The following is a 27,685-nucleotide window of genomic DNA, read 5'->3' as shown; positions in this document are numbered from 1 at the left end:
TAGGGGTGTCTTACCCCCATAATATTTTTTCCAGATAGTAAGTCATCTGTATATCAAGTTTGGTTAAAATTGCTCAACTGGAACACACACACACACACACACACACACACACACACACACACACAGAGCGGGGTGTCTTACTGCCACAGTATTTGTTTCCAGAAGATAAGTCATCTGTGTACGAAGTTTGGTTAAAATTGCTCTTGGAATTCCAGAGTTATGGTGGAACACACAGAGAGACATACACAAACACACACACCCCGAGAGATGTTAGGGGTGTCTTACCCCAACAGTATTTTTTTCCAGAGAGTAAGTTATCTGTATACCAAGTTTGATTAAAATTGCTCAAGGCATTCCAGTTATGCTGGAACACACACACACACACACACAGAGAGAGAGAGAGAGAGAGAGAGAGAGAGAGACCAGGAGTGTCTTACCCCCACAGTACCAAAAAGGTTTGCCATCACTGCTTTACTGTATCTAACTGATATATAACATAGTTGGTATGAGGTTGTATGCCTAGATAATTAAAATCTGCAATATTTTTAGAGGATCATTACTTTCTTCAAGTGTTGATAATATCATGCCACAAAAAGTGTCTTCCTTAAATGTCCCAAAGATGCTTTTTCAGGAGGCAATGGAGTTTCTTGTTTTTTCTTTTGAAGACATTTCACTTGTCATCCAAGAAACTTCTTCAGCTCTGACAGGATAGTGAGGAATGGACAAGCAGCTTTTTTTTTTTTAATTTGAATTTATATCCCGCCCTTCTCCAAAGACTCAGGGCGGCTTACATTGTGTCAAGCAATAGTCTTCATCCATTTGTATATTATATACAAAGTCAACTTTTATTGCCCCCAACAATCTGGGTCCTCATTTTACCTACCTTATAAAGGATGGAAGGCTGAGTCAACCTTGGGCCTGGTGGGACTTGAACATGCAGTAATTGCAAGCAGCTGTGTTAATAACAGACTGCATTAGTCTGTTGAGCCACCAGAGCTTGTCAGAGCTAAAGAAGCTTCTTGGATGAGAAGTGAAACTACTTCAAAAACAAGAAAGTCAAGTTGCGTCCTGAAAAAGCACCTTTGGGACAACCATTACCTGGATGACTGAGAATCTCTATAGACTGTCTTCCTTAAACTTTCTAGTCCCTTGGAAATAGGATCTGATTGAGAAATATTAATGGATAGACTAACAAGATATAATAAAGTTCCATTAGGTATTTTGTTTGAGGCTATATTTAAGAAATTAGAGCCAGTTTGGTCCAGTAGTTAAGGCAACAGGCTAGAAACTGGGAAACCATTAATTCTAGTCCTGCCTTAGCTCAGCTGGGTGATTTTGAGTCAGTCACTCTTCTCTCAGCCCCAAGAAAGAGACAATGGCAAGCCACTTCCAAAAAATCTTGCCCAAAAAATCTGTCAGTTTCCAGGAGTTAAAACTGATTTTAAGTAAGAAATAGCAGCTCCTTTCCATTCTATACTGAAACTAGATGGATTTATTAGTTAATCCTTTTGCTCACGGACTCAGAGGAAATTATGGTAGTTATATAATGCTTTTAATAAAGGAAGTCCTATATATTTTATTCCTTTTAGAAGTTAAGCGAATTTCTGCAACTTCTTGTAACGATTTATTTTTAAAAAACCTACATCATTGTTTCATTGTTAGCAGCATTTACCTCCCTTTCTTTCAAGTAATTTCCCTTCTAACTCTAAATCAGCTCTAATGCAGACTCTGTGCCAGTTAAACGTCCCAGCCACCCTTACTTCTGTCCTGATTTTCATTAACAATTGTCATCTTTGTTTGATAAACAACCAATATTTCTGTTGATCTTCATCATTTAATTTTAAAATGCTGCCTGTGCACATTTCAAAGATCCCACTGCTTTCCAGCTTCCATTCCTAAGTGGCAAGAGTTTTGTGATTAATGGATGTGTTTTCAGTTCTTCTTTATTTATTTGTGTCATTGAAAAGGATTTGCTGATAAGGTTGCTTGATTGTGGTTTCAGCAGGAACTTCTCATTTCATAGCATATCAGAAATAAAAAGGTCCATGATAATTTCAATTGTTGATTCACTTTTCTAAAACAACATTACCATTAATTATATACATTGGGTTGGATAATAGTATAAACCTACAAAATTGAATGGTGCATTGACTTCAGTGGGTTAGAATTTTAAGCGTGATAGTGTCTAAATTCAAGCCATTAGATGAGTCAACATCTGATGAGTTAAATCCTAAAGGAGACACGAATGAATGAAGAAAAATCTGCTGGTGTCCTCAGTATCATTTGCCTTCCCACTCTATTTATTTTACCTTTAATTCTTTAAGTTGTGCATTTCTAATCTCTCTGCTGGAATGCACAGTTTTTCTGGAAGGCATTACTTTTCTGCAAACCACAGGATGCAGAAGTAAAACAAAAGCTTTGCAAAAACAATGTAGAATGCTATTTATTGTCTAGTAATGCCAGTTATTATACCCAAAATTGTTTTATATTGCAGGTTCGCAGGTTATTATTGTTCAGCAAAAGGCAATTTAATGATGGGCATTTCCATCCCACAATCTGTTTCTCAACACTTTAAAATTCAACTTAAATTGCAATGTGCTTTATTTTCACTTCATCATCTTCTTTAAGGATAAATAAAGTTTATCTATTCATCACAAAATCCTATAAACTGCCTATTTCCACAGACTCCAGACAGCACACTAGTTTTACAAAAATATACAAATCAAGGAGCTATACCAATTTGCCACATTATTTTAACTAGCCATCCTTCGGCACATTAAGAATTTTGCAGCACCAAATGCTGCTCTTTTATTCTTCCCTTCTGCTTCAAATTGTTATGTCTCATCTCTTAGCTTCCCTCAACTGTGCGCTAATAAAGCTCTCTTAGTCCTCACCTCCGCAAAAATAACATTTAACAAATCAATAGCACTTTCACACATGCACACAGTTGTTGTTGCTGTTTTTACAGTCCTTTCTATCTCAAACAGGTGCGTAAGGATCAGCAGCAAAGAAAAATCGATATGAAAATGAATGCATTGAAAAGTGCTTCAGTTGCCATGGCGCCATACTGTCATTACATTCCAAACATTATTGTGGAATGACATGTATGAGATTATGGCAAGCTGAGGTGTTTTGGGTTTTTTTTTCCATTCAGATGCTTTTCCAAATATGCCCATGGGAATATATTGCTAGGTTGTCTGGAATTGCGAAGGAGGAAATGAAAGATAGTAAGTTTTAACCACCTTGAAAGTTTGACAATAACAATTGTCATAAATAAACAATAGAACACTGGAAGGTCAATGAGGAAGCAAGTATGTTTCTAGCATAGAGAGAAGATTCTACTGGTTGACTGAGCTAAAGACCCAGGAAGCAAGATTTCCCTCCAATAGGAGGGAATAGATCAGCTCCATGGGTTGCACAAACCAAAGGAGGAGTTAAAGAAACCTGATCCTTCTCAGTTCAGATAGAATAATAATCAGAGGTGGGTTCCAGTAGGTTCTGACTGGAAGGAGAAAAGGAAATTTTGAGTAGTTCGGATCTACTTTGAGTAGTTTGGATCCCATCTATTCTCTGTCTCCCGAGTCCCAGCTGATTGGGAGGGAATGGGGATTTTGCAGTATCCTTCCCCTGGAGTGGGGTGGGAATGGAGATTTAACAGTATCCTTCCCCTGCCATGCCCACTAAGCCACACCCACAGAACCGGTAGTAAAAAAATTTGAAACCCACCACTGATAATAATATTGGTTTTTCTCATTTGGAAAAAAAAAAGGATGTGAAGGAAGTAAAAATGGCAATTGGGATAAGACCCCTTGCATTCTGAGAAGTGCTGGTCTGTTGAAGTGTTTTCCTCTAGCAGATTAGCATGGGTATTTGGAAGTCCCTCATGAATTTCCCCTTGTAGTGTCTGCCTCCTTTCAATTCAACACCCCTGCCATGACTATGATGACAGGGGTAAGGATTAATTTCCTCTTTCTTTCATATAGTGAAACAGTATTATTTTGAAAGTCTTGTGCCTGGTATTAAAAACCAATAATTGAAGCCCTGGAAGTGTGAAATAGGAAATGACTACTTAAGAAACAATCACTAATAGCATCATGCTATACTAAACAGAAAGCATTAGAGACAGAAAGAACAAAAGGAATGCTTGGCATAAAAAGCTCAGTGTCCCTGAAAACACTTTTTTTATATAGTTCTTGTTGCCCTTACTCTTGCTGCAGCTGCATTTGCAATTCTGCAAGACAGATGTCAGTTTTGGAAGGCAATTTTCTTTTTGCTTCTTAACTGCCACATATTTTAGCTGGGGAAGTTGGGAGGGGGTTGTGTTGGAGCGGTAGGAAGTTAGTCATAACAACATTCCGTATTCAAGGACTTTTGCCTGCGTCTGATGTAGACTGCCTGAAGATTATATCCAATTGAGTGTGAAGAGTTGATTGGACAATGTGATGAACTTGTGGGTGTGGGGCAGGGCTGTGAACTGTCAACTGGGTGTGGAAAACCCGGAAGCTTTCTGTTTCGGGTTTTCCCAGCTATGCCAACATCACCTCTCTAATAAATTGGAACTTTGAGGAACCTCAAGCCTCAGAGTTTTATTTCGTTGGGGTGTTCCTTGGAACCCTGACATCAGATTAGAAATAAAAAGGAAAGAAGATAGTAGAAAATACTAGAATGCAATGGAAGGAAGGTTGAAAGATTTTAAAGAAAGGTTGAACTAATGCAAGGGGAACTAAATATGGCTTCCAGGATAAAGAGATTATTACATGCAAGAAATCTCAGCCTTGAAAGCTGTTCAAGGAGATGAGAAACCAAGCCAATAGCAGATTGCTATTCTCTATAACTTTGGTAGGACCTAACTTCATGGGGATGCTCCATACCAGGACTAGCTTTCAGATTGTGCAGTGTTGGCATGGGATAAATCTATGTCATTAAGCTACACAAGTTGGAAAGTTGGCTTTGAAGTTTGCCCCTTCAAAGAAACTTTTGGGAACCACTGTCTGTGGTTGTTTCATATTTTGAACTGGCCTCAAGAATTAGATGGATTTTCATAGAGCTGAATTATCATCCTGTTCAGAATATCATGCATAGCCATCATGAAACCCCACAATAAACTGACAACATCAATTTTAAATCAAAGCTGAGAAAGAGGTAGGCTGCAAGGTATCAGATAGCAAATGTCACTAGCTGGTATCAGATGGTACTGGGTACCATCCAGGAAGGCACACCTGAGGCTGAAAAACAAGAGTGCAAGTTCAGAATTATTTGACACAAAGTTACTTACATTTTGCTATGTATCCATTTTTTCCTTTATAATTTAAACCACATGAGAGGATCATGAGGAATCTAGTTTTTTAAAAAAGAAGAGCAAACTATGCAAATAAGACTAAATTCATCCCATTCCCACCTTGTCCTGAATTATTTTAAATTCATGTTTCCCTTTAATTGCTATTTTTTTTTAAAAAAAAATACCCATTTGTAGCTTGCAGAATCAACTAATATGGAAATGTTGCCCCAAAGGAAAATACTCTGAAATTACTAATCAACAATAATTTGATGTAACCAGAAACCCCAGCGACGGAAGCTGTTATTTTATTTTTCACAAAAAAATAAAAACATTTTTTTGAAGCATAAGGTAAATCAATCATTGCTTCCTAGAGGACAAGCAGAATGTTCTTACCGAAGTAATTTTATTTGCAAACATTTGAATTAATACAATCCAACAACAACCCACTCACTGCAAAGGGCATGATAAAACTTCTCCTTGGCAAGATCCTTTTATTTTATTGGGGTGGGGGAAAAACAATGACTGTTCATTTCAGGGTTGAAAATATTGAGAATGCTTTAAAAGATAATATCAGCAGCATAGACCTCTGGAAGGGGATAGGAATGTCAGATGTGAAATAAATGTCAGGGGAAAGATGGGAGGTAAATGTTAAAGCACAGCTTAAAAAAAAGGCCTGATCTTTAGCAATGTGCTATTATAGCAGCAACATTTCAGTCAGTGATACTTTGAAGATGCTATCAGCTGGGCTGATGGATGATGGTGTTGCAAAATGGCAATTGCTTACAAGTAGAATTATTGAATCATATTTCCACAGTAACTGGAGAACCTATATTTTTATGCTTTGTCAAAACAGCATTACACTTTTTGAAAATCATTTATGAGCATAATTATGAACTTTTTCTATCTGTATGGAAGTTGAATCAAACACATTAAGATACTTATTAAAACTAGTTCACTGTAGAAAAGATATTATTGTTTCTTAAGCAAGCTGATTTGGGGTATATAAAAGCTTAGATCTGTTTTTATGTCAAGGTGAATCAATTGTCATTTAGTGTGCCAATGTCTCTATTTTCCAGTATAACTTTTATTGCTGCTACTAGGAAATCAAGAATAAAGTTGGGAAAATCATCAGTTTGATTGATTTGGACCAAAGTAAGTCAAATTAATCTTTGCTGTTTCAATTTCACATTATCATTCTTGAAAACGAAATGTTTCCAACTGTTAATTGAGATTCGACCAAGTCTTGGATAAAAGAAGGGACTGACTAAAAGGCCTTCGTGATTGGTTTTCTGAGCTTCAGGATCTCTACAGGACAACACTTGACTAACACATAAAACATAGTTTTCTTTAAAAAAACAACCCAGCCAGAACAATTATTCAGTTTCAAATTTAGCAAGTCAAGGAGCTGAGTGAATGCTAAGACAGCACCCCAAGATACACTCTCAAAGTGCTTAAGTGCTTTTTCTAAACCGAGAGCTGTGCATATCCTTTGAAGGGGATGCCATGAGTTCCTTTCTGAATATTGTTGGTGCGACTTAGACAAAACTAAATCAATCTGCACTCTATTCTGTTTGGATGTACGTAATATTAAACAAGCTCATACAATTACTTTCCAACTGCCTCTTTAATCTTTTTCCTCTTTTGTCATATTAAACAACACTGCAATTTATAAACATATGTGAGGGATCTTTAGGAGCAACAACCAAGGCATTAGAAGAACTGCTTGGGACCTTCCACCCTGCCTAATTTATAAAACTTCCAGATCCTACCCTTTGCTTTGGATCTATCTGCAATAAGATGTACCAGGAAGGAAGACTGATCAGGAATACCATATATAATTGTGGGTGAAGAACTTCTGGATCTAAAGCCTTTTCTGCTTAAAAGAGCAAACTCGGGGAGAAATTGCTTCCTCTCCCTTTCTCTAGAAAATAAAGCACCTGCTGAGTCAGTTAAAATAAGGTTTGCTTGCCTTTGACTTAAAGCCCAGAATATGTGGAGAATAGAATTCTTTTCTGAGATTGGACTGAGTTTTCCATTACTGGAACAAAATGTTTTGTCTTAGGGAGTTCTTCCAGATTTGTTCAAGAAAGTTTTGATGCAGAACAGCTTGTTTGTTTGCCTATAGGTTTTGTAGCACTCCCAGTATTGCAGCTATGCTCATTAAAGCTTGAAGCAAAAGAACACAGCAAATGGGGTTAATGCTTGTAGAATTCTCTTATAACAGTTTAGCATCTGCAGATACAACGAACCCATCTGCCTTGAATCAGAAGCTCTTTCAATTTATAGAAAATCTGTCCTTTAGCCCTGATTGAACTAGAGAGGATGTTTTCCCCCAAACAAGCTGCTGTTGATCAAAGCTAAAAATAGATACTGCCTGAAATGATGACTCCTTTTGATCAATCTCCTTTTGATGCACTGCACTGGAACTCAACTTTTTGCCTCTCCTAACATATCCAACTGGCTTTTCCCTGTGAAGAAAAATGGCAATATTCACAATGTTCTTATCTGAATTATATATAATTGATTTAAAACCATTGAATGATTGTCTTGCTCTGGGTTCTTTGCACATGCTTCTTTAATCTCTCCAAACATTTATAGGACCTCATGTGGTGCTAATGCTTCTGTGGAAGCCCACTTGACATTTGATCCCTCACACCTGTTCTTTTGCTTTTCACACCTTCCTATTAATATTGAAAAAAAGAAAATATAGGTGATGTCAGTATCAACACCCTGAACTCTCCTGTTTCTCTAGAACTCAGCTGTTCCTTTTCATAAACTGTCAGACATTTGGTAAAGAGGAAGAGTGAAAGATTTGGCGCATGTATCGGCCTTCCCCTTCACAGGACAGGGGAGAAATGTCAGTTTGAAAAGGGATTCTAAAGGTTTTTAATTCTACAATTCATCTACTTAAAACATGGAATAGTAATTGAAGGGTGTTTCAGTGATGCAATTTACAGAATTAATATTTACTTATCTCCCCCAAACCCTTATTTCCTCAACAATTCTGGATTGTGTGCCCTCTTTGACCAAAAAAAATAAATAAAATCTATTAAGGTGTCAACCCTGGATCCATCTTTGAGCATCTTCAAGGTTGCCACAGCGAGGCTAGCTAGAGCTGTGGGAAAGGAAGGGGAAGTAGAGAGAGCTAAGGGGGGATATGTAGCCAAAAAAACATTCTTTCTTCTGGGAACCAAGGACACTCTCACCAGCACCTGGAGGGCTGTGGATAGGAGGCATCCGGTATGGGGAGAGACACCTGATTGGGGCATGTGATGGTTGTGTGTAATGTGGGGAAGAACTTTGGATTTTGAACTGGGTGGGGAAAACCTGGGGGACTTCAGATTCGGGTTTTCACCAGCTTTGCCAATATGACATGCCTAATAAATCTATACTTTGCAGAACCCTGCATTGAAGTTTTGATTTCTTATGGGCTGTTACTTGGAACCCTGACATAAGGAAAGAAAGATAGGAAAGCTGCAAAAGTCTTTTGCTCGGTGATGTTAGGAGCCATTGGTTTGGGAATTGCATGGCTTATCCTTGCTTGGATTGTGCCCCTTCTTATTTGTATAAATTTTATACAAAATTTAATTTTATACAGTTAATGGATTCAGATCCATTAACTGAGTCCACATTCCATGGTTTGCTTTGGTTTTTTGTTGTAGTCACTGACCACAGTATTAGAAGTGCAGATAATTGCAGTCAAAGATGATGAAATAAGTAGGGTAATATATGATAGGCAAAAACTCAGTACGTTTTAAAATTTCTGACCCAAAGCCTTGGGGCTGCTCTCTAGTTAAATTACCCACCCACAATCAACCAGGTCTGGTGAATGTAGCTAAAGATGGGCAGCCATAACGTTTCTACAAGAAAAACCCTTCTCTAGGAAGTCTATTTCTCGTGTTGTGTTGTATTGTCATCTCCCTTTTTGTCACTGGGGGCTCCGACCTCCATCCTGTTAACCTAGATTTTTATTTTGTTTTAAAACAAAAAGTATAGCTTGTCTTCACGAAGGAGAATGAGATGCTGGTAAAGCTGGCTGTATCTTAACAGCTTTATACATTGCTAATTAAAGGCCTCTACATTCGGTGGTAGAACTTTATCTAGGGATCATGACATACTGGATCAGCCTTTATGAGAATTGCTGCGCCTCTATAATATAACGAAGTAGTACTCAGCCTTTAAAACATATACTAGGAAAGAAAGTAACAATTATCTTTAAAAAAGCATGTTGGTAAATCTTTTTTTAAAAACTTCCAAGAAATCTAATAGGAAGTGAGCTCTTAGCTGTGAAACTTTAAGCCTTTAAGTTCTTTCTCAGAATGGCTTCTCATGCCTGCATTTATTCTAAGAACAAGTGTTTTCATTTCCATCTCATTTTTAATAATAGAAAAGAAGTGCATGTTCCATTTTTTAAAAGCAACATTCCATTTGATTTGCGTGCGTGTCACAATTTATTAACACATAGGGTTCAATTTTCATAGACACTTGCTGACAGGTGTCTTTCGTATTTGCACAAGCCAACACACATTGTCCAAATGTCATCAGTTACTGCAGGAGACATTCCTGCCAAATGAAAAATTGCATTTTTTTCAGTGATGAAATACTGCACATTAATTTGCTGAAGAATGTAATTTCCATATAATTGGCAGTCTGCCTTGCCATTGTCTAACAACTTTGAGTGCCCCAAATCATCTGAGGAGACCCAAAGGGCATTTTCACAAGTGACATTAAAATGTTTCGATTCTATAGAAATGGGGAATCTGTACCAGAAAGCAGATACTCTCGGGTTCTCTTCTATTGTTTCTATATTTCTTAAATAGTATTCAAAAATGACACTTCCTTGACTAAGAAATTCCACAGCACAAAGCTGATCATAACAAATATATTTGCTTTAAAGCAGAGATGAGCTTGATGCATTTTTATAGAATGTGGTTTTAAAAGTTTTAACCTTTTAGTTCTTTTAGTTTAGTTCATTTTACTTCATATTTCCAGTCCTCTTTATGAAAAGAAGATCACTAAACAAAGAAACAAAATACATACATACATACATACAGCTTAAGGCTAGTATAAAATTTTAAACAGTCTCTATGTGAAAGATGCTATAATCCTGAGGATTAAAGCATTTGGTTCACATAATAATATTGCTCACTGCATAAACTTTCATATATAGGGGCCGGTTTAGCTCACGCTGGTAAAAGCCTGTTATTAAGGCTTATTAAGAACACAGTAGCCTGCAATTACTGCAGGTTCGAGCCCGGCCCAAGGTTGACTCAGCCTTCCATCCTTTATAAGGTAGGTAAAATGAGGACCCAGATTGTTGGGGGGGCAATAAGTTGACTTTGTAAAAATATACAAATAGAATGAGACTATTGCCTTATACACTGTAAGCCGCCCTGAGTCTTCGGAGAAGGGCGGGGTATAAATGTAAAAAATATATATATATATATGTGTATGTGTATACACACTCACACACTTGTATACAAGGTGGAGCAACAACATCAGCAAGTATTGTAGGCCCAATTCTCAAAAGAAAATTCAGGACCGTATAGATTGGAAACATACAGAAGAGGACTTCATCCTGCAATGGATAGACAATTGCTAAAATGATACACACTTACATCCAATACTCTACACACACCCCATCATTTTAGTGTTCTAATACTTGTGCCTCCTTCCTTGAAGACATAGGAACCAAATGGCAAGTTTGTGGAGATTCAGTGGGCATGTTGGACAGTGTTATGCTAATTTAGCACCAATCTCTAGTATGAGAACTTTAAAATCATCACATAATTGCAAACCTATGTTTGGTAATTGAACCAAGGACTAAATCATATCATTTTTAAAAATATTTTAAAACTTTTTGTTTTTTGTAGCATTTTATTATACTAAATCGTCAAATGCAACCTTAGGCCCAATATTCCAATTACCTCATAACACATTAAGTAAATTATGCAGTCTTTAAATCAGTAACACTATTCAGTGCTTAATATCTCCAGCAAAAATTAATAGACTTCTAAGACCTTAGGAGCTATTAATGAAATAAAAATAATCGAATGCAGTAGAAATGGTCTCAGTGAGCATGTTTCTACTCATCTTGCAGAGGGAGCAATAGAAAAATACTACTATAATTATTATGATTTCACTTTGCCCTCTGTTAGGCGTGTAACAAGACGTAGTATCCTATGGGCTTTTGGCCACATGCAGATGGATTGAGTACATATTCCTAATATTTTTACAGAATATTAAATATTTTTTCTTTTCCTAAGCAATTTGTAAAAGATTTCAGCTGCACCACAAAGGTGTGCAACTGTGGGCACTGCTTGATGGGGATGTATATCCTTTCAGGACTGAGCTGATCCCCGCTATATATATGGTGGGATTCAGCTCAGTCATGAAAGGATATACGTCCCCATCTGGAAGTGCTTATTGTGACTGTGTCATCAAGGAGCTAAGATTTAAGCTAACAGAAAAATTCCAGAATTGATGCTATTTGAATGCTTCTTGATGATGCGGTCACACCAGTGGTGCAGGGTTGGGTTCTACTTACCTTTACTACCAGTTTGCAACAGGAGCATGCGCACATGCGCTGAGGTTTCTGCGCAGAAGCTTCTGTGCATGTGCAGATCGCCTATGAAGATGTCCGGGTCAGTGGGCGGAGCCTCCTGCCGGTTTTACTGCAGTGGTGAGTTTCTACCGGTTTGCCCCAGTTTGGGCAAACCAGTAGTGGCAGCGGTGGGAGGCTCCACCCACCTGCCTGGACATCATCATGGATGCTCTGTGAAAGCGCAGAAGGTTCTGCACATGCGCAGAAGCACCACATGTGAGCAAAGCAAGTTCAAATGCTCACAGTTTCAAACCGGTAGTGAAGATAAGCAGAACCCACTACGGGGTACAATATGCAGTGAACTCAGGTTTCAGGCCTTGACTATATTCTGTGAATTTCATGAAAACCACATTTTGCTGCTGTGCTTTGAATTAGGCAGCTTTAGATTTTATTGAAAGGAGTGGGTACTCGGTTCCCAGCTCTAATTAGTCAACAAAAGTAATGGGGCAAGAGAGAAGGCTAACTAGGTTGCTATTGTGAAAGGCATTTGAAAGTCTTTTCTTCTTTATTGCTTTCTATAAAGCAGAAGAAAATACTGTATATATGCTTCTATATTGTCTTGAAAAATTGTTTGTTACCTCCCTGCAACAACTGTGGACTTAAAATGAAATAAATAACTTGATCTCCTCCATCCCAACTTCTTCTTAGTCAGGTCAGGAGTCTTAGGTGACAGGAATGTTGGTTGTCTGGAAATGCCCTGAATTTTTGCCAAGCCATGTTTTGCTGCTAATGGCAGTCTTGAAACCAAGCCAAATATTTTTAACCAGCCAAGTCTTCATGGCATAGCATGGGTCCAGCTGTCTGCATAATTTTGTTTTTCATGGCACAAAGCCATTCACACAATTAGCCTTAAACAAAGTATGTTTTGGCATAATTTGGTCTTCTGTCCACAGGCACATACACATGCAGATTCAAAATCTGTCATAGGTAAACAAATTCATATCTAATTCACTGAGGTTCTTTATTTACATGACTCCTAAAAATGAGGTAATTAAATTACCACCGAGCCATAGGATACATTTGTAATGGTGTAATACTTAACATGGCCTTAACTAATTGGGAATCAAATTATCTTTAAACATGCCGTTCTTCAATTGATCAATACATCAAAAGTGAGCTCAAAGTCTTACTTCAAATGGAAGCTCCATTAGTTCTAAATTTCCAGACAAATCAAGTTTTTCAAGATTCTCGCAGTTTCCCAGTTCTGGAGGGATAGTCTTCAAACGGTTAAAACTTACATTCAGCTCTTTTAGGTTTTTTAAACAACCTGTCAAAAGAAAGTGAGTTAAAATTAGCTGAGCAATAATTCAATTGAGTGCAACAGCAGGAATAGGTATGGTCATGCTAATGGGAGCAGAGAGTTCTGATTCCCGATTGGGCTTATTATCCAGGGAGGTCTTATTTTTGGGAAAACAGGGTAGAACTCTTACTTTTTTTAAAAAAAAGCCTTATTTAATTAAACAAAAGAAAAAAAATTCAGGGAATGAGACACTACATATGTATATGGATTATTCTATATAAGGTTTGATATAATGTGTCAATAAAGGATGGCCATATTTCATTATAACTGTCCATATATAATCTACATTGTAAGCAACTTGTTCATAAGTTACAAGAACCATCAGTCTTTAATTCACTGAGTAATTGGGGCCATAAATTTATCTTTCCAATATTGAAGAACAAGTCTTTTAGCAATAAATAAGGCATGGAGAATTCATTTTCATTGCCAACCATTAATTTTTCTGTACCAGGTACATTGTTCAAAAGCATATGGAAATCTAAAATTATTAAACCCTGAGCCAAAGTCAAATTAATATGTAGAATGATTTCTTCCCATCAGAAATGATTGCTGAAATATCCTGATTCATTCATTCAGCGTGTTTCATTAATTCCTTTGCTTTATAAAGGCAGTAAGTTCAAAATTGGTTTATTATTGTTATTGAATAAACTATAATCTAAATTCTATTGAAATGTTTGTTGCAAACATCAACACGGTTACCCATCAAATGTTCAAAATTCCATTCCACTCAATCTATTTAAAATTTACTCTTTAGATTGCTTTCTCAATAAAAATGTTTGTTAAAAACTAATTGCGAAGTTTTGTCTTATAAGAGTTAAGTGAAAGCTTTGAGCAAGGGTGAAATCCAGGAGGTCCTCACAGGTTCTGGAGAACCAGTAGCAGAAATTTTGAGTAGTTCGGAGAACTGACAAATGCCACCTCTGGCTGGCCCCAGAGTGGGATGGAAATAGAGATTTTGCAGTATCCTTCCCCTGGAGTTGGGAGGGAATGGACATTTTGCAGTATCCTTTCCCTGCCACGCCCACCAAGCCATGCGCATCAAGCCACACCACACCCACCAAGCCACATCCACAGAACAGGTAGTAAAAAAAATTGGATTTCACCTTTGGTTTAATGGTTTGCACCATTGTAGCCAGCATTAACTCTTCTACCCAATCCACTCCAGCTGCTAAAATGTATTTATAATTTTGTGGCTGAGGATTATCTGTTAATGTACAGTACCTTTCACTTTAGACAACTTTTGATGGTCTAAATAAGCCTGTCCCTCAAAAAGGTACAATTATTTTGGTTCCCTGTAGAACAGGTAGAACTTCCTTTGTGTTCCACAGAATTAAGGAAAATACTTGGTAAGCATCATCGCAGGCATCAAAGTAACACAATCTATTTTTTCCACAGTCAGCAAGTTTTTATAAGTATTAATCTGATCGTTTCTTAAATCATGTTTAAATTGCTGACTAGTTATTTAGAAATGCCTATTAAGGGTATTTTTTTTCTCTTTTCCTGGAAAAAAAAAAGACTCTACCAGATACCTTTATAAACCCTGCTATGAAAAAATGCATGGATACAAGCCGGGCTTTGCTTTTTACTTTAAGGTTGGCTTATTTTTAAAATCCATGTTAGAAAGAATTGAAATATAAATTATATGTTTAATCATAATATTAGCCAATTTAAACAATTAAGTGTGTTCCTGGGGAATTTGGAAGCGGACTACTGTAAAGCTCTTTGATGTTTTTGGCCTGAAAGTTTATTTTAAATTCTTTGTTCTAAATATAACTGTTCAAATGATTATGAATCTTTGGGGAATTATGCAAGAGGTTCAGATGTTGGCAAAACAGACTAAGTTAATTTCACTCTTGGCTTTTCCTCTCTCTTTTGGTTCACAAATTGTGACAAGGCTTCTGCAGCAGCCTTCAAATTTCAAAAATCAGACAGTCCCTACCCTGAGGCTTACAATCTGAAAGACATAATACATAGTCCAAGAAAAAGGGAATGGGAAGGGAGGAAGGGAATAGAAATACCCAGCAGAAGTTCTTACTTGAAATTGCATCACTGCTTAGTTCCAGAAGACTTGGGTAAAAGCACTAACATAATTCTGTCAATGCCTTCTAGGATACAAAAATATTGCTTTCCAAACGTTTTGCACAAAGCCTCCTCTTTTCAGGGAAGTTAAAATTGATTCACATATGTACATATCTTTTTGCAGCTTTTATTAAGGAACAAGGGAATGCTTACTGCCTCCCTTAACCAATGCAGTCAGTTCCTGATAGCTTCCATAATATTCTGCTTCCTTTTTTTTTTTTTTTTTTTGCTGTGATAAAATCAGGGCTACTGTTATTTGTCAGTAACCAGATGTTAAAACATTATTATTTCTATGAGCCTTTCAGTATGTGTTAATAAGGATTTTCCTTGGAGCTATACACTATGTATTTTTCAATGACTTAGGGGCTTTTTGTAGGCCACAGGACTCTGAGTAATTGTCTCCCAATCCACAACTCAAATAGCACATTCCCTTTCTTCCTATGCTTCTCAAAGGCCAGTTTTCATAATGAAGGTTAACACTGGAAGGCTTCTTTTAGGTATTGTAATGTTTGTTGTCACTAAAATAACCTTTTCACTATCTTGTCTACATTTGACATTGCCTTTCCTCCTAGGGTTAAATCCCATTTGAAATCTCAAAACACTTTAGCCACTTTTAAGCATTCTTGAACCCAGTGAAACAAGGCAAAATCTTTACTTCTTCATTATCAGCTATAAATTCACTAAGCATGTACCTCAGAGATGGGTTTCAGCAGGTTCTGACCAGTTCTGGAGAACCGGTAGCGGAAATTTTGAGTAGTTCAGAGAACCAGTAATAAAAATTCTAACTGCCCCCGCCCCCATCTATTCTCTGCCTCCCATGTCCCAGTAACCTTCCCTTGGAGTGGGGTGGGAATGGAGATTTTACAGTATCCTTTCCCTGCCACACCCACCAAACCACACCCACAGAACCAGTAGTAAAAAATTTTGAAACCCACCACTGATATACCTGTAGATTAACCATATAGCAGCTCTAACTTCTTAATACTTAACATTAACTTGACTTTTCACCAACCGTTGTTAGTTTCATAATGAGCTTCTCTAGAGGTAGTCCTTGTCTTACAACTGTTCATTTAGTGACCGTTCAAAGTTACAACAGCACTGAAAAAAGTGATCAATTTTCACACTTATGAGCATTGCACATCCCCATAATCATGTGATCAGAATTTGGGCTCTTGGCAACTGGCATGCATTTATGACAGTTGCAATGTCTTGGGATAATGTGTTCACCCTTTGTAACCTTCCCAATTGACTTCCAACAATCACAGTCAATGGAAAAAGCCAGATTCGATTATCAGTTGTATGATTCACTTAACAACTATAGTGAGCCACTTAACAATTGTGACAAAAAAAGGTTGTAAAATGGAGCACATCTCACCTAATAACTGTCATGTTACAATGGAAACTTGTTCTGACCTAGGCTTCCTGAGACAGTAAAAAGCACACAATTAGTCCCAAAAACCCTCTTTTTATTTCAATGGCAGTGAATTCTGTTCATTCACAGTCTGTGATGAATCACAAATAGTTTGTAAAAAGTCTGAAAGAAGTCTTCCACAGTCCTTCAGGATAAGGCTGATAAACACCCACCTTTATCTCCCTTGACACGCTGCCAAAGACCTAATTGGCAATTAGCTTTGATAGGTCACACGGAGCACATAGTCAAAATGGAGCTTCAGAATTTAAACCAACCAGCATGAACAAAGTTGCTTCCTGCAAAGGCTCATGTGCCTTTTTTTTTTTTTTTGCAAAATTTTTTTATTTTCCATAATAATTCCCACAATTTGACCAGTGTACAATACAATCACTTATACAACAATCGATCCTATACTCAAATTATGCTCAATCTGGGCTGCTTGACCGCCACTCCCTCCCTTAATCCTTTCTACCCTTCTCATCCTTCTTCGGCTTTCCCCACCATCCTTCTCCTCGCTTTCCTACTTCCCTTCCTCTTTCCCACTTCTCACTACCATCCTTTCTAACCCTCTATCTTCTCCTCCTTCTTCTCCTCCTATCCTTTCTTCTCCCTCCCTTCTTTCCTACCTACCTACCTACCTACCTACTTTCTTCCTTCTTTACTCCTCTTTCCTCCCTTTCCCTTCGGGAATGGTTACCGAGCAGCCCCGACTTTACACCATTCCAACTTGTTTAATTCTACCACTATTTCTGTACAATGGCAATCACTCAATTTATAATCTTCCCCTTTCCCCCCCCCCTCATTTCCCCCCTCCCCCCCGAGACTTCCCAGAACAGAATACAAGGTATTGTAACTAACAAACATAATCTAAAATATAACATAAAACATATTCTATTTCACACCATCACACCATCACACTATCAATTCCCTTCTTTCTTAAACTCTAATACATGTCAATTCCTAACTTCACTCAAAAACTAATTGATATTTTTTAATCTGATGCTTATTTTGAACATAATCAATCCACTTTCTCCATTCCAAAATATATTTTTCTTGTGTACAGTCTTTCAAATAGGCAGAAATTTTTAAACCAACCAGCATGAACAAAGTTGCTTCCTGCAAAGGCTCATGTGCCTTTACTCCTCCTTTATGTCTTATGGGAGGGGCCAATCATCTCCAAGCCTTACTCCCAAGTTGCCCTTTTGTCTTAACTGTTCTTGCCTTCTGGCAGCTCTGCGCATGTGCGCACTGGGAACAGGCTCCCCCTGTTCCTCTGTCTCGCTGTTGTCAGACTCTGGAGGCTCCAGAGTCAGCACACAATTTCCAGATGCTCCTGGCCCTATTTCTGCCTCCGATGCAGAGCTCTTGTCCAAGCCTTCCCCAGACTACAGGACTGCCCCATGTTCCTCCCCAGCCTCCTCACTGTCCAACATTGCTGCCAGCTCCCCAGGCTGCCAGCGGACCACAACAAAACTCTGGGCTCAATTGTGCGTGTGTATTTTTTCTTTTCCATAGTGTATGCCTGGCCAGGGTTGGATACACTACAGATTCCTTTGATCAAACAATATCAGTCCAGGAGAGAAAGAAGGTTGAAGAGAAACACCATAGTGGAACTAAGTACTAGATAACCCTACAATTCAGTGAGCTTGAAGGTGAAGAAGATACGCTCAAAGATTTGCCTTCCAAAGAAATAACAAAAGGGTCACCTATTTTCTCTTCAGATTGAAAATGAATGAAGGTTCAACCTTTTCCTTAGACATGTAAGCAGTGGTGGGATTCAACTAATTTAACAACCGGTTCTCTGCCCTAATGATTTCTTCCAGCAACAAGTTTGCCAAACTGCTCAGAAAGTTAACAACCGGTTCTCCCGAAGTGGTGCGAACTGGCTGAATCCCACCACTGCATGTAGGTCATATGTCTTGTGTTCATAGTTGCTTTCCTGGAATGCTTTTGAGAACAGATGCATATCTAGAGCAAAAAAAAAAGTGTGTGAAGTGCCACAAAGCTAGGTTAAGCTAGGCTTGCCTAGAGAAGAGGTGTAGCTTCATTCATGAGATACCCATTAGCAATCTTGAAGTGTACAAAGTGAATCTATTTGGCTACTTAGATGAAGCATGGCCTATGTTTAAACTGCTTATTTCTGTCTTGAATAAAATGTGTATAAAAGATAAAATCTGGAAACTCGATGTCTTTGCCCGGTCCCCATCAGATCATGAACCTGTGGCATTCCCTGTGACAGGCATGCTTATTTTTTAAATACAATATTAAAACTGTCCCAAAAGAATATTGTTGATTTGTGCTTCCATTGTGAAGAAAAGGCTAATAATAAAGTAGCAAGAAAGGACATAGTAGCCTCTCTGTAACAGCAAAATAGCATAGTGTTTCCATCATACCCAAATCAGTGTCTCTTCATATATTAATAATACCAAAATCTGATATATTTCAAAATTACATTCACATCTTTAAACTTTATTTTTTCCCTAAATCGTATTAGCAAACGTATGAATATTAAATACGGAGATCACAGTACAGCAAGCATATATCAAATAGGTAAGTTTTCACTCCATCATTTTACATTTCAATAAGTTGACAGTCAACTGTTTCTAAACATTCTCTGAGCTGTCCAATAAACATGAAAAATAATATTTTCCTATCTAGCTTGATCTTATAGATGGGCAGGAGCTACTGAAGACAGGCAGATTCATAAATAATTATGACCCAAATCATGAAAGGCCTTATAGATTACAATCAGCACCTTGAATTGCATTCAGAAGTCAACCAAGGACCAGTGTGGCTCACAAAGGGAAGATGTCACATGGGCAAATCAAGATACATTGATTACTTAACCCAATTAATATATCATGTGATTATTCTGTCAACAACTCCAGACACCAATCCAGTCACAAATGTTGACTCATTCAATCAACACCTGCTCTATTTCTTACCTTCAGTTGGCATTCAATCAGAACTGACTGATGCTACTATCCATGCCACAGGTCTGTCTTGAACAGGTATTTGAGGTCCAGGTTTCCAATTAAGACTGACAAACTCAACTTGCAATGACCATGTGCAACTCCACATGGTCCAAGTGAACTCCACTTGGTCAAATCCAATAATATTCCTAAGGTCATACACACTACTACAACCACAACCACGGCTAGACAACTACCTAACATTCAAACTCATTCTCCCATTGAAAACAACCTAATTCTCCATTCTAACATTAAAAAAAAAGTTTGAGCTTAATCTCAGCAGGATTAAGTGACTGTGACACTGGGACCTGCTAATATCCAAGATATATATTTGTTTGTGGATAGTTTGCACCAGTGATGAAATGTAAAATTTGTTACTACCGGATCTGTGGCTGTGGCTTGGTGGAGGGGGGGTGTTAACGTGACTGGGTGGGTGTGGCCAACTTTTTCTTTTACTTTTAAAAGCATTTTTTCTACAACGCTCGATCCGGTAGCGATGGCAGCGGGTGGTTCAGAGAACCGGTAGCAAAAATCCCTGGCCCTTCATGCCCAGCTGAGCCACGCGATCATCAGAGACATTTTTTTTTTACTTTTAAAAGCATTTTTTCGGCCGAAGAAAAAATGCTTTTAAAAGTAAAAAAAAAAAACCTCTGATGATCGCGTGGCTCAGCTGGGCATGGGGGGGGCAGGGATTTTTGCTACCGGTTCTCTGAACCACCCGCTGCCATCGCTACCGGATCGAGCGATCTGGTCTGAACTGGGAGCATTTCACTCCTGGTCTGCACTCCATTGGGTTCACCTGCACTACTAGTTCCTGTTCAAAGATAGATAATATTTATAGCTAAAATTATCTTCTCAGAGTTACTACTGCTGTCAGTTATTGTTTAGCAAGATCTTGAGACCCTGCTTTTAGTTACTCATACCTTAGTCACTTTTGGTTTGGATTATATAATACTCTACCCTTGAACTAGGGCAGAATCCAACAGCCTAAGTTGTGATGGATGTCAATAGGAATTCACACATAACTTCTCAGCTTCGGAAACTGGACAGACCATATTTTTATTTGTATTTATTTTTCACCTTTCTGTATTGCCCATCTCCCTTAATGAGGGATACTGGCCAGTGTACAATAAAATGTTAAAATATAAAACAGTATATATAAAAGTTAAAAAAAGTTTTTAAAAAATTTAAAAGGAGGCAAGAGATTAAAATTAGTTAAAAGGCAAAGGAAGGGCTGTGTGCTCCTCTGGGCTCCCTATGCGAATCTTACCTCCTTTTCAGAAAGTCAGAAGATCTTTTCTGGGTGAAGTTCAAGCTGCTCACCTGTGTTCATGTTGGAAGAACCTAAGGCGCTTCTGGGTTGAAAGGGCTAGCCAGCGACATCAGCAATGCCCAGGGGACACCCAGTTAGGGCCTCTTTTCATGTGCCCACCACAATGGTATCTGTCCATCTACTTGCAATTATTTGCTTTCAAACTGCTAGCTGGGCAGGAGCTGGAGCGAATGACAGGAGCTCATCCCACCACACAGCAGCAGTTGGGTTTCAAACATTGGTTAGCTGATCATCAACACAGTTTCCTGACAATGTATGCCACTGCCCTGATTGTTGTCTCTGTGGCTTAAGAACTGGTATCTTTAGGACTGCCTACTCTCATTGGTTTCTTCCTGCACAGTAAGATTGTGAGGAATAGGTTTGCTTCTAGAAATCTTCTTCAACATAAACTCAACTGCAGGAATCCTGAGCACTATCCTTTTTAATCAAACCTTCTTTGCATCAGGATCAACTAAACCTTTCTCTGTCAATATGCCAAAAAGCTGTCGAGACATTGCTATTGAAAAGAGCTTGGAATGGGGAATTCTGAAGAGGGAAGTTCCCTGCTATGATATTTGTTGATATTTGTTTATTCCTTTGGCATAACATTTTCTCTAATTGTAATTTGTTTTACGTGATTATTTTGATGTCATGTTTTTAATCCTCCCAGCAAGTAGGGCTTTGTAAACTTTAGGTTTCCATAGATTACAGCAACATACAAACCCAAGTAAATAAATACTTCCTACGCTATCTATTCTCAGCAGCATATACTTAATCTTATGGTACAGTGTACAATACCAGATACTATTCTTCTAAGTTTACAATTTAAGTCATGGTTTGCTATAATATTACTCATCTATATATGAATTATATATGTTATTTCTTCTCTGTCATTAGTATATAGTAATTCAGCAGCAGATTTTAGAGTCAATAACAAACAATTTTGTCTGAAGGCTGGATATTTCTCTGAGGGTCCTGGATCAACCTATAAAAATTGGTGATGTCATTGCCCAAATTCAATTTTATTGTGGAAAGGGTTCCAGAAAGTAGTCTCTCACAATAATTCTTGCTTCATAAACTGGAAAGCAACTAAAATGGAGACTCGAGAATTACTTCAGAACAGAATTCACCATTTGAAGACACAACATGCTAAGCCATATATAAGACAAATCTAGGGCTTTACAAACTCCATTATGCTATAAGTTAAAAAGATTTCTAACTTATGCTATAAGTTAAAAAGATTTCTAACTGTTAGGAACTTTTATATGTCTTTTGAAAATTTAACTTTGTGAATTCAAAGTGAGGATTAATTCCATATACAGTAAATGTGTTTTGTGAGAAACCATTTTTCTCAAGGCAGTCAAACAACAATATTCATAAGAAGCAACTTTTGATTTGTGTTCATTAAAATTAGGTAGGTACATTAACAGGCAGTCCTTGTGTTACGTTCTGGCAATGATGAGGCAGGAGACGATACAAGTGACAACAGCTCTTTGGTTTATTGTGATCCCAGCAAAAGCCAACAGGCAAAAACCCCTCTTTAAATAGTATTTTGGCTGAGGCATCAGCCAATCAGCAACGTGCATTTTCCCGCCCAAATTTCCCTCCTAAATTTCAAATACATTACACTCCTCCCCTCCCAGAACACATTTTACCATATTTACATAGTTTTTTGCATAACATTTGCATGTTATTTTTCCATGTAGTCACGCAGGTAGACAGGGCATCTCCTAACTCTTTCTGACCTGCGCAATTCATTCCCTGGGAGTGAGTCGAGCTGGTCAGAGGGACTGTTTGTTCCTCCCAGCTCCTCCTCTGGGCCATCCGGCCCTGGATTATTGTCAGAGTCGTCCCTGCTGTCCTCTGGAGGAGCCGGTTGGCGTCGCTGGACTTCTTCAGACTCAGCTAAGTCCTCCGATCACCTCGGGGTTGAGTTAGCTGTTGGTTCAAATATTGGGTAGTCAGGGTCTGGCTGTTTGGTTTCTGGATTGTTTTGTATTCTTTTTCGTAATTGATCTATGTGGTGTCTCCACACTCGGCCATCCCCCATGTCCACTATGTATGACTTTGGGCCCGTCACTCCTACAATTGTTCCCTTTAGCCACGCTGGGCCCTCACTATAGTTATGTGCCCATACCGGGTCACCTGTTGTCATTGTTCTGGTTCTTCCCTTTGTGCTTTGGTACCCATCAGGGGAGTATGTTGGGTTTAACCGATCTAGGGGGCACCGGAGTCTTCTACCCATTAATAACTCCGATGGGTTGCGGCCGGTAGTCACACAGGGAGTTCTATGTTGGACTGCCAGGAAGGTATCAATTTTGGATTGCCAATCTCCTGGGCTAATTCTAGATAGCGCTTCCTTGGCACTGCGTACGAAACGTTCTGCAAGTCCCTTCGGCGCCGGGTGGAAAGGTGCCGAGAGGACATGTCGGATGCCCTCTTCTGCCAAGTACCCCTCAAACTGGGTGGCCGTGAACTGCGGGCCATTATCGGACACTAGAGTGTCGAGCAACCCGTGTGTCACAAATAGATGCCTCAAGACTGTAATTACAGCTTTCACTGTTGTGGTTTTCATGAGTAAAATTTCTAACCACTTCGAGTAGGCATCTACCACAATTAAGAAGGTCTGCCCATGGAACGGCCCGGCAAAATCTATGTGGATCCTGGACCAAGGACCCTGGGGTTTCTCCCAATCCCTTATGGGGGCTGTTGGGGGTAGTGGTCTTGATTCTTGACATGCTTGGCATTTCCCTACCCGGTCGCTAATGTCTTTATCCATTTGTGGCCACCACACGTAACTTCTTGCTAGGCTTTTCATCCTCACAATCCCCGGGTGGCCCACATGCAATAGTTCCAACACATGCCCTCGTAATTTCTCCGGAATAACCACTCTATCCCCCCATAACAGACAACCCCCTTGTACCGACAGTTCCGAACGCTTTTTTGTAAACTCTTTGAAATGATCCCCCGGTGCAGCGGGCCATCCCCTCTGCACCCAACCGATCACAGTTCTTACGACAATGTCTTTGTAAGATGCCCTAGTCACTTCCGTAGATGTGACTGGGCCAGAGTCCAAAAAGTCAATTAACAAGACGGGCGTCCCTGGGGTCGGGTCTTCAATAGTCTCTGGCAACGGGCATCTACTTAAAGCGTCCGCATGTCCCAAGTCCTTGCCCGGTCGGTGAGACAGTTTGTACGAATATGCTGCCAGGAAAATAGTCCAACGGGTCAGCCTGGGTGATAATGCAACCGGTGTTGGACGGTCCCCCACCAAGAGTCCCAATAAAGGTCTGTGGTCTGTGACTATTTCAAATTGCCGGCCAAACAGGTACTCGTGGAATTTTTTAACCTCAAAAACTATAGCCAGGGCTTCCCGCTATAGTTCCTTTCCACTGTAGACATTGTGCGGGAAAAATATGCAATAGGGGCTTCTGAACCGTTCAGTAACCTGTGGCTGAGGACAGCCCCTACCCCGTAGAGTGATGCATCACAAACTAGTACTAGTGGCAACGTCCCATTGTACTGAATTAGAAGGCTATCGCTGGACAAGAGATTCTTAACGCCTTCAAATGCCTTAGCCTCAACCATGCCCCAAGTCCAAACAGCTTTTTTCGCTAGCAGTTTATGTAGCAGTTCGGCTACCATTGCCTTATTTTTTTAAAATACCGCATAGAAGTTTACAAGCCCCAAAAATCCTTATAATTCTGTTTTGTTTTTTGGGGTTGGGGCCTTTCTAATGGCTCGCACTTTGCTCTCAGTTGGGTGGATGCCTTCCTTATCTATCCGGTAACCCAAGAATTCTACAGATTCAACTCCTATCTGGCATTTGTTGAGTTTAACCTTAAGCCACGCAGACCTGAAAATGCCCAAAACCTTTCGCAATTTGACCCCTAATTCTTCCAAGTTTTCTGCTGATACCAGTACATCGTCGAAATATGGAACTACTCCCGGTAGACCTTGTAGGAGTCGTTCCATTAGGTTTTGGAATAACCCAGGGGCTACACTAACTCCAAACTGAAGTCGAGTGCATTTAAAAGCGCCCCGATGTGTGACAATCATCTGCGCTTCGGCCGTTCCGTTGTCAACCGGTAATTGTTGGTAGGCTTGAGCCAGATCGAGTTTGGCAAAGACCTGTCCCTGCCCTAACGAGTGCAACAAATGTTGCACTACGGAAACGGGGTAAGCACTCTTTTGCAATGCTTTGTTAAGCGTTGCCTTATAGTCAGCGCAAATCCGGACTGATCCATCCGGTTTGACTGGGGTCACTATTGGTGTCTCCCATTTTGCATGGTCGATGGGGACTTGTATTCCCTGGCTTACTAATTTGTCTAGTTCCCTGTCAATCTTGGGTTTGAGGGCGAACGGGACCCTCCTAGCTTTTAATCTAATGGGAGCCACCTGGGGGTCCAAATTGAATGAAATGGGGTCCCCACGTACTTGCCCAGGCTGTCTTGGAAAACGTCCTCAAATTCTCTCAACAGTTCGTCCTTCAGTTTGACTCCGCTTCTGTGAACCCCGGTTATTCCCATGCCCAAGGCGCAGAACCAGTCCAGACCTAGCAAACTGGGCAGGTTTCCATCTACGATGGTGATCGGCAGGGTTTTCTTGAATTGTCCATATTTCACTCTGACGGTCGTGACTCCTCGAACAGGGATTCAGTTCCCCTGGTAGTCTTGCACTCTCAGCTTTTGGGGTTGCAGCTGGCGTTTCGCGATGTCTGGTAGGTCCCTTGCGATAGTGTCCCAAGACATAATCGTGATTGATGAGCCGGTATCCACCTCCATTTTACACTGCACTCCTTCGATATATGTCTTGGTGAATATTTTCTTTTCTAGCCGTGTCGATGCGTGGCCCACTCGCACAGTGGTCTGATTCAACTTCACGCCTTTTTTAAATGACCAATCCCTGGTCGCTTCGCGGATCCGGCGCCCTGTTGATTGGCCGGTTTGAGTTTTGGGCGGGAAGGTTGTGGAGCTATGTATCCTTTCTTTTCACACCGCCGACAAATTGCATCTTTGAACCTGTAATTCTGTCGTTGGTGTTGGCCTCCGCAACTCACGCACTCGTCCCGGTTGCCTCTCTCCGGCCTCCCGGTGTGGAAAACCTCTTCCTCTTCTTCACCGTCCAATTCGGCCTGGATTTCTTCGCTGTGGACTGGCGTTGCTTTCGCCGCGGCATTTGGCGTGTTCGGCTTTTGTAAGGTTTCCGCCAGTTTGGTGGACATCTCGTGTGCCCTGGCCTCATCCAGGGCTATCGCCAGGGTTAGGTTGCTTTTCGACAGCAGCCGCCTCTGTAGTCGGATGTCCCTGACCCCACAAATGAGTTGTTCTAATAAAGTGTCCTCCAAGTCTCTATACTCACAGTGGGTTGTGGCTTTCCTTAATGCGGCCATGTACACGCTTATCGATTCGCCCTCTCGCTAAACTCTTTGCCTCAACTTGAACCGTTGTACAAACTTCGACAGCACCGGCGCATAGTGTGCTCGTAGTGTCGTCTGTAGCATTTGCCATGGCACCGATTGTACAGGCGTTGGTTCCGACAGCGATTCGGCGGTATCGAAGACTTCTGGCCCACAGTGGCTCAGGAAGTAAGCGCGCTTCCAATTATCCGATACTCCTTGCAGTTCGTTAGCTTCGAGGAAACACTCGAAACGAGCCATGTACGACCCCCATTTCTCCTTGGCTGGGTCGAATGGTGCTGGCGGCGTATAGCTAGACATCGCTATGTATCCGCTCTTGATACTGGCTGGGTTTGAAACTAAGTTGCTCCTTCAGCTCTTTTCCTAGTCTCACTGCCTTCAAAATCCCACCTTCGTCGCCAATGTTACGTTCGGGCAATGACGAGGCAGGAGACGATACAAGTGACAACAGCTCTTTGGTTTATTGTGATCCCAGCAAAAGCCAACAGGCAAAAACCCCTCTTTAAATAGTATTTTGGCTGAGGCATCAGCCAATCAGCAACGTGCATTTTCCCGCCCAAATTTCCCTCCTAAATTTCAAATACATTACACCTTGCTTAACTTGTTCTACTTGTTCAGTGACTGAAGATACCGTGGCACTGAAAAGAGGGAATTGTGACAAGTCCTCATAGTTGCAACTGGTGCAGCTTCCCACGGTCATATGATCACAATTTGGGTGCTTTATAACTTCTTGCAGTTACAACATTGCTGTATCCCACAGTCACATAATAACCATTTGGAACCTTTACTACTGGCATCACACAAGCAAACTCAATGGGGAAGCTGGCAGGAAGTCACAAATGGTGATCACGTGATGATGGGATGTTGTGCCCATGCAAGATTTGCCTATCAAGGGCAACTGTGATTGCCAGAACTGCCATCATTTGTCAGTGCAGTCACATGATATTGGCCCTTATGAGTACATTGCTTAATGTTGGACTTCTCAGTCCCAGTTACCATTGGTAAGTGAGAAATACCTGTAGTATGAAGATTTTTAACATGGTTCTAATTTAAATGATTCATGGCACAATGTTGCTATCAACAAGAATAATATACCCATTAAACAATAACAAGAATAATATACCCATTAAACAATAATTAATTGTTTAATTATTAAACAATAATAAAAAATGTTATTGTTATGAGCTATCAGATTAGAAATAGTTAAAAGTATAGTGAAATGTATTTTCTGTGCCAATTTCCAATCTAATAATATTTTATTTTTAATTAGTAGCGCAGTCATCCCTGGGTCACGATTTATTCTCATTTCT

General features: G+C 39.7%; 1 protein-coding gene across 1 annotated transcript in view; it reads right to left on the bottom strand.

Moving 5' to 3' along the window:
* Nucleotides 1-27,685, bottom strand: part of LRRC2 (leucine rich repeat containing 2) — a 108,838-nt gene that overhangs the window by 34,831 nt on the left and 46,322 nt on the right. Inside the window, exon 5 of the mRNA XM_058172661.1 lies at nucleotides 13,013-13,149. Coding sequence (XP_058028644.1) covers nucleotides 13,013-13,149 — 137 coding nt within the window. The remainder of the gene's footprint in view (nucleotides 1-13,012; nucleotides 13,150-27,685) is intronic.

The sequence above is a fragment of the Ahaetulla prasina genome, chromosome 2 (genome assembly GCF_028640845.1).
Source record: "Ahaetulla prasina isolate Xishuangbanna chromosome 2, ASM2864084v1, whole genome shotgun sequence".
NCBI classification, from domain to species: domain Eukaryota; kingdom Metazoa; phylum Chordata; class Lepidosauria; order Squamata; family Colubridae; genus Ahaetulla; species Ahaetulla prasina.
This window is presented reverse-complemented; position numbering and strand designations above follow the sequence as displayed.